At 49.2% G+C, this 8,329-nt stretch overlaps 1 protein-coding gene across 1 annotated transcript; it reads left to right on the plus strand.

Annotated features, from left to right (window-relative positions):
• Positions 1-1,814: 1,814 nt before the first annotated feature.
• Positions 1,815-5,889, plus strand: TPBGL (trophoblast glycoprotein like). The gene has a single exon (XM_069640201.1). It carries the CDS (start codon positions 2,371-2,373, stop codon positions 3,424-3,426), a length of 1,056 nt encoding a protein of 351 aa, XP_069496302.1. The 5' UTR covers positions 1,815-2,370; the 3' UTR covers positions 3,427-5,889.
• Positions 5,890-8,329: the final 2,440 nt, after the last annotated feature.

Genomic DNA, 8,329 nt, shown 5'->3' on the forward strand with positions numbered 1-8,329 from the left:
CACACGTGACCTCTAAAGCTGCTCTCTGCACACTCCAGAGCAGACACTGCAGATCAGGCTACTGATGCAGGAGGGCACAGGTGTATGTACACTATGCTTTTGGCATGAAGCTTGATGAAAGGGGATTCTGGTTAGCAGACCACCCTTTCTGAGATGGAATTATCTGCCACATTTTTATGTTTAATAAAGAATTATAAATAAGGCAGGGATTCTACCCCCATGCCAGATGGCAATCACTCACAGTGACCCTCTTAATGAGAGTAATAGTGGCAGGTGAAAGAAGGGGGTCTTTCTAAATCCGTTTTCTCTCTCATTTTTCACAATAATTTGACTGGTTGAAGCTGATATTGTGCCATAATAATTGTGTTTGTGCCAAATTTTCTTTGTCGTCAATTGCCTGATCAATCATGATTTTTTCCGCGCGGGAAGGGAAGCGCACCCACACTTGTCTCCCATCACAACGCGTGATAGTAAAAATGCAGCGCTTTCTCCTGGTGCACGTGGTAAAAAGATATTCAGTTTCTCGCTGCACTTTACATGCCAGTGAAAAGCATTGCGACGAAATGCACCTGGAGCATTCATTTCTTGTAAATAGTTTGAAAGAGAAATAAGCTACATATTGGAATTTCGGTCAAAAATACTTTGGCCCTCATTACGACCCTGGCGGAGATCCATGGTGCAATTTGCACCATGGTCCATGGCGCTAAGCTGCCAACTCAGCCATGGTGGTTGGCGGACTTACCGCCCCATTCCGACCTTGGCGGGGCGGTAAGTCCCCAATCCCCATTTACCCTTCCCCATTCCCATTTTTGCCCCATAGGGTATAATGGGAGTGGGGAAGGCGTTAATTACGCCACCGTAAATTACGGTGGCGTAATTAACAACAAGTCCCGTAGCGCCATGGATTTTTCCGGCTGCAAAAAGCAGGCGTAAAAATCACCATGGCGCTACGGGAACTCGTAGTCAGGCGGAAAGGTACGCCATGCTTTACGCCGGCGTAAACCCCTTTCCGCCAGGGTCGTAATGAGGGCCTTTGACTTTAAAAATACAGCTCAATTCTAGAACATTCAAAAGAAATGTAAAGCAACGCACCTAAATATATTACTATGATGATAGGCTATAACAAAATATCAAAAACCTATCCACGTGATAATACTGGTTAATGGAGGAGTGGGAAGGACGGGCACACAGTACATGGTCATATAGAGTGCGATAAAGGGCAGGGATTAGTAGGGTGAAAGGGGTGGGTAATACTACAGCCCTGCGTTTTACAGTGATGTGGGGAGCCCTGTTTCTAAAGGAAATGTGCATTAGTCAAGAGACAACAGCGTTTCGGGTTTCTGTGCTCCCAACAGTGGAACTTGCTCTTGTTACTTCGTGTGCACTCGCGTGAATGCAGACACTGCAAGTCTGAGAACGCGTGTGTTTGTGTTTGTGGGTGTGCATTGCATGAACACAATCTTGCTCAAGCTGTGTCCCTCTTTCCATGTGACCTGCGCACTGCAGGGGCACCTCGTGTACTCGTGAGTGCCACCATACAGCGACTCCAGGATATTGAGTTTCCCACATTAATAATTACGCGTGGATTCGAGTGCACCTGCGTCTACTTTGAAGAGGGCGCGGAGGGCGCAGCTCCCAAGAGAGAAACGTTCCCCCCTCCGACGCCGGGAGGGGTCACTGCCCCCACCCTGATGCGTGCAGACTAACATCTGTGCTGTTTAACTTTAACCCGCCGCTGAAGGAACAGAGACGCTGTAATGAGTTCGGGCTGGCAGTTTTAATTATCCGTCTGCCAGGCAGAAGCCAAGGCACGAGGACTTCATGGGTGCTTTCTCAGTCCCCCCCCACCCCAGCCTGGCATGCGACTGGGAGTCAGGCGGCTTATGGGTGGGGGGAGGGGGTGCGGCGGGGCTTGAAAGTGTAATGCCATTTGCAGAGCAAGGCGTAAGAATCGATGCCCCGTCGAGCTCCGCGCTGATTAAATACTGTAGTTGGACGGTGCAAATGAAAGGCAGAGCGCGACCAACTCCCCATCTGCAAATCATTCCGCCCGCCCCCGCCCCCACCCGTCAGTGTGCTGCTGATCCGGACGGGTGAAAGGGGAGGGCCTTTCGGGGTAGGCAGGAAGCTCTGGCAGACAGCGGTCCGTCCATCTGCGCTGGCAGAGACGTCAACGCCGAATTAAGCAGCGCTTCCGCGGAAGGGCGGCAGACTGCCTGAAGAGCTGGTGCCCGAGGCTTGGCGTTATCGCAGCACCCAGGGATGGCCGCCCGGGGCGTGGATCCGGGCTAGCCCCCCCTGCTCCCCGAGTCCTGACAGCAACTACTCCAAGAGTCGCACACTCCGGGGAGCCGATGTCCGGGATGAAAGATGGGGAGGAAGCAGGCGGAGTGCAGCACCAAAGTGAGTGCTGAAGGGAGTTCCCTGGTCGCCTGGGGGATCGTCCTGCTGCTGGCACTCTTCCCCCGCACATATGCCTGCCCCGCGGGATGCCAGTGCTCTGAGGGGACAGGTGGGGTGCAGTGCCGCTCCCTGGAGGTGCCGCCGGACCTCCCACCCTGGACCCGGAACCTCACCGTCACCGGAGGCAATATGACTGTTCTACGGGCGGGTTTTCTGGAGGAGAACGGGACCGCTCCGGAGAACCTCACCGCCCTGGTCCTTGCAGATAACGGCGTCCAGGTGATAGAGCCCCAGGCTTTCAAGGGACTGCGTGTCTTGGCCGTTCTGGACCTCAGCCACAACGCGCTGGTGTCCGTGGCCAGCAGTGCTTTCTGGGGCTTAGGGTGGCTCCAAACTTTGAGGATGAGCGGCGCCCTGAGGGATGGTATGCTGGAGCAGTTCTCTCTTGCTCTGCTGAATGGAACCCTTGAGGGGCTGAGGGAGCTGGATCTAACCAATAACCGTCTCCAGGAGGTACCCATGGCTGTGCTGCAGCTCCCGGATCTCAGGGTGCTGGACCTCCGCCACAACTGGATCCAGGCTCTGGATGCCACCACGCTGGCAGGGCTTCACCGCCGCAGGAGGCTGCAGCTCTCCTTGGTTCACAATCCCTTTGTGTGTGATTGTCACTTGAAGCCTCTCTTGCTTTGGCTGAGGAATGGCTCCCAGTGCAAGGATGCCCAGGAAATCCGCTGCTCGTCACCGCCCCGCATGAACACCTCCTTCATCCTGAGGCTCAAGACCGAGGAACTCAAGTGCATCAACGAGGACCTTGAGACGGCCTCCTACATCTTCTTCGGCATCGTGCTGGCCCTGATCGGTGTCATCTTCCTGATGGTGCTCTACCTGAACCGGCGCGGCATGAAGAAGTGGCTCAACAACTTCAGGGAGGCCTGTCGGGACCAGATGGAGGGCTACCACTACCGCTACGAGCAGGACGCCGATCCTCGACGGGGAAATGCCACTGGTGTGGGTGGGCTGTGAAGTGTATCTGCCAGAGCCAGAACATGGAGGGCTACGGGGGGCAGCCAGCGGTGGTGGGTTGTGAGAAAGGTGAAGGATCTCCCTAGTGTGGGTGCGATGTCAAGTGCATCTACTGGAGCCATAACATTGGATGGCTAGGAGGGCATCCAGAGGTGGTGAGTTGTGAGAGGGGTGATGGATCCCACTAGTGTGGATGGGATGTCAAGTGCATCTACCAGAGCCTTACCCTTGGAGGGGCACGAGAGAATCTGGAGGTGGTGGGTTGTGAGAGAGTTGTGAGAGGTGCCTGGCCACACTGGTGTGGGTGGGATGTGAAGTGCTTCTAGCAGAGCCACAACATTGAATGGCTATGAGGGTATCTGGAGGTGGTGAGTTGTGAGAGGGGTGACAGATCGCACTAGTTGGGTGGGCTGTGGAGTACATCTACCAGAGCCATAACATTGGATGGCTAGGAGGGCATCCCGAGGTGGTGGGTTTTGAGGGGGGTGACTGGCCACACTGGTGTGGGTGGACTGTGAAGTGCATCTACTAGAGCCATAACATTGGAGGGCTACCAGGGCATCCAGAGGTGGTGGGTTGTGAGAGGGGTGACGGACCCCACTGGTGGTTTCGGTTTTGATGCTCCTTGATGGGTCTTTGTCATTAGCAATTAGCAGCGTTATTCTATGAAGAGCACCGAGATGGGGGTGGTGGTGAGGGGGGTGCATGCAGGGCAATGACCACTGGTAGACATGGTTGGGGATCCTCAGTCAGGGCTCTGATACTGCTGGGAGTAAACTGTGAGGGCACATCTTTGGTGATACACCACTGGCAGCGGTTGGCAGTCTGGTAAACCTGGTGGACAATGGTACAGGTGGGGATAGGCTACAAGGTGCATCGAGTGGAACAGTACCCACTGGTGGGAACGGCTGCAAGGAGCATTGTGTTCCCTGTGGTCTTTTGTCACCAGCGCGGTTGTGCCGTGTGGCGATCCTGGTGCGAATGTACGGAGAGGTGCCCATTGGTAAGCAATGGCTACTAGCAGGTGTAGGCTGTGAGAGGCATCGATGACACTGGTGGGACAAGGCCATGAGGGGTGCCCAGAGATAAAATGCCACGTTTGAGGGTTAGATGCACACTGGCGTGAGTGATCTGTGTGGCCCGGCAGGGTGGGGTTATGACCCATGGCGGCTGTTAGATGTGTGATACTGGGGTGGTCTAAAGGTGCATCTGGGCTGAAATGACACTCCAATGACTGGACTGTGAGACCATCTATTCATAATGATACTTAATATTTTCAGAATCAGACAACATTCGCACTGTGTAGCGAAAAAGCATATATGTGTTTCAAGAGTTGTGGGGTGAGTTAGATTTTACTTGCTCCTAGTTGAAAAGTTGGCTTCAACACTTGGGGCTCCCTTGCCACCAGTGGGGTTCCTGACTAGCATCTGATGCACTATAGTCCATGCTGCACCTGCGCCCCACCGCTGCCTGAACTTGAGGCTACTTCACAATTCGAGAACCTGATTCCCCAACAGGGGCCTAACCACGTGGCCTTGCCATATCACCTTGCCTGAGAGGAAGATACCAGGTCCTCTGGTTAGGTTGTCTGACTGGCACTGTGTGACCCTATGCAGATCACTGTGCTTTCCTGTGCCTCCGCTTCCATATGTTCAAAAGTGGGGGGCTAAGAAACCTTGTTAGTGCCAGCATCCAGCAGGATCTAGAACATTACGTCTCTGGCACGCACGTGCGCTCCACCGCCTGGTTACATGACCGCATGCATGTTATTACACAGAGAATGGCGACATTGGCCTCTAGCAACTTCTTGGTGAGCAGTGACAGAATGAGACTCCGGAGTTTATTGCTGGCCCTGCATCTATCTCTGTTCATCTCACACAACAGCCATCAATCGTTCCTGTATAAATGGCCCAAGAGAACACGTTCTAGCCTGTGCTGATTCAACAGAAGCTACACAGATACAATACGAGCCAGGGCTTCAGTCTGTTTGTCACGAAGGCATTATTTGTTGTTAATGTAACATATCCAGGGTCATTCATTTCAAATGCAACATGCACATTATTTTCCTGTATGCATGTTTCGCACGGTTGCCCTTCTCCAGTGCAGACACACACCTGTACGATGCACAGTAGTATAGAGAGCTTGAACAATGCTGGATACGAGCAGTAAACCCCTATGGATAATGCACATCGCTGATGGACAGCTGTGCTTGATGCTGTCATGCCTGAGCCCATGAGTCATTTCTTCCTTCCATGTTACACTGTTTAGCGCTCTGCTCTATTCATTAACTCATGCATTCAAGTTGCTGCGTTACTCTGTTTCAGCTCTGCCTGGAGCTGTTTTCGCGAACATGGCTCCATGTGAAATACTGAGCACAAAGCCCCATGTGTGTTTCACCTGAGGTTCTTTGCCTGTATGATCTGAAAACATTAAAGGGAAATGATGCCATATTTATTAATGACACACACGTGTTGTCGTTCTTGGGATAACGCTGTCTCTTATTAGTTCTGGCACTGGCCGTGTTAGCCACTTCTGGAGAGATGTGTGGGCATGTGCAGTGTGGTGGGTTTCGCATCAACCGTGCTTAGCCCACATTAACCCCACCGAACATCTGGTGGGTGGGTCACATCCACTGTTTTGCATGACACTAGATGCTTTGATCGGTTCTGCATTTGAGGGGGTGCACGCTTTGCACCCGAGGCCCCTTGGATGCTCTTATTTTGCAGAGATTTACTTGTGTGGAGTCGATGCCTGCGTTTACCCCAAGGGTTGCATGGGAAGGCCACGCCGTGGGCTAAGCCCCTGCCCCACAGCCTGTACCAGCATGTATATTTCGTTCCCATCCCTGCGTAGCTTCCCTTTCTTGGAAAAATACAGAAGGCAAAAGGGAAACAGAAAAAAGAAAGAACATATTAGAGGAAGAGAAAAGAAATACACGTGAAAGAAAGAAAGAAAGAAAGAAAGAAAGGAAGAAAGAAAGAAAGAAAGAAAGAAAGAAAGAAAGAAAGAAAGAAAGAAAGAAAGAAAGAAAGAAAGAAAGAAAGAAAGAAAGAAAGAAAGAAAGAAAGAAAGGAGCAATGGACACTGAAAGGAAAGAAAGAAAGAAAGAAAGAAAGAAAGAAAGAAAGAAAGAAAGAAAGAAAGAAAGAAAGAAAGAAAGAAAGAAAGAAAGAAAGAAAGAAAGAAAGGAGCAATGGACACTGAAAGGATAGAAAGACTAGGAGAAAGAAAGACAAAGTAAGAGTATACAAGAGAAATAAGGAAATCAAGGGAGAAAGAAAGAAAGAAAGAAAGAAAGAAAGAAAGAAAGAAAGAAAGAAAGAAAGAAAGAAAGAAAGAAAGAAAGGAGCAATGGACACTGAAAGGATAGAAAGACTAGGAGAAAGAAAGACAAAGTAAGAGTATACAAGAGAAATAAGGAAATCAAGGCAGAAAGAAAGAGAAAGAAAGAGAAAGAAAGAAACAAAGAAAGAAACAGAAAGAAACAAAGAAAGAAAGAAAGAACAGAGCAATGGACACTGAAAGGATAGAACGACTAGGAGAAAGAAAGACAAAGTAAGAGTATACAAGAGAAATAAGGAAATCAAGGGAGAAAGAAAGAAAGAAAGAAAGAAAGAAAGAAAGAAAGAAAGAAAGAAAGAAAGAAAGAAAGAAAGAAAGAAAGAAAGAAAGAAAGAAAGAAAGAAAGAAAGAAAGGAGCAATGGACACTGAAAGGATAGAAAGACTAGGAGAAAGAAAGACAAAGTAAGAGTATACAAGAGAAATAAGGAAATCAAGGCAGAAAGAAAGAGAAAGAAAGAGAAAGAAAGAAACAAAGAAAGAAACAGAAAGAAAGAACAGAGCAATGGACACTGAAAGGATAGAAAGACTAGGAGAAAGAAAGACAAAGTAAGAGTATACGAGAGAAATAAGGAAATCAAGGGAGAAAGAAAGAAAGAAAGAAAGAAAGAAAGAAAGAAAGAAAGAAAGAAAGAAAGAAAGAAAGAAAGAAAGAAAGAAAGAAAGAAAGAAAGAAAGGAGCAATGGACACTGAAAGGATAGAAAGACTAGGAGAAAGAAAGACAAAGTAAGAGTATACAAGAGAAATAAGGAAATCAAGGGAGAAAGAAAGAAAGGAAGAAAGAAAGAAAGAAAGAAAGAAAGAAAGAAAGAAAGAAAGAAAGAAAGAAAGAAAGAAAGAAAGAAAGAAAAAAAGAAAGAAAGAAAGAGAAACTTAGGAGAGCCAGGGAGATGGAGAGAAAGAAATAGAGAGTGGTAGTGGGTGCACTGATTGATCTTTTTGTTTCTGGCTGCAAACAGAACATCCCATTAAGAAGGCCGTGTCACTGCATTTGAATGCAGATTTGAAGGGAAACTTAACCCTGCCATCAGTTTAGCCATCCTGCCCCCCCCCCATCTATGAATGGGAGGGGAGCGTTACCCTTGCCTTGGGACTCCCCAGAGCCACCCAGTAGACCCACAGTGGCTACTTACCTGCCTAGTGGGCCCAGTCTGCATAGTCTGTGGCCGTACCCAGTCCCTACTTTAAATGGGTCAGGGTCTGCAAGCGATGCGAGGGGGGGGGGGGTGAGGGGGCTATAGCCCCAGGTATTTTGGTTGTAGCCCGGATAGAAGCTCAGGGGTTACAACCAAAAGGCTAGCTAGCCCCGAGCCCCGCCAATCCCGATATTAGCTTAGCCCGTGATCTTTTCCAGACCTAACAACACGCCTATTTGTTCCAAGCTTGATTTTATTTGCGTTTTGTTTTTTTGCGCTGCAACCCATTGGGACAGATATTCACTTACTTTGACTGCTTTTCTTTTTTGAAGGGAAATGTAGCAATAACATCAGTTCCATCCACAATGTTTCACTGGATTTCAATGGTGTGCTAATGGTGTCCAATATCCTATCGACAGTACTGCT

This window comes from Ambystoma mexicanum, chromosome 7q, assembly GCF_040938575.1.
Source record: "Ambystoma mexicanum isolate Mex_15411 chromosome 7q, UKY_AmexF1_1, whole genome shotgun sequence".
Taxonomy (NCBI): Eukaryota; Metazoa; Chordata; class Amphibia; order Caudata; family Ambystomatidae; genus Ambystoma; species Ambystoma mexicanum.

What these genes read in the sequence shown, in the direction of transcription:
- TPBGL (XM_069640201.1), top strand. Translation starts at nt 2,371, where the DNA reads ATGGGGAGGAAGCAGGCGGAGTGCAGCACCAAAGTGAGTGCTGAAGGG.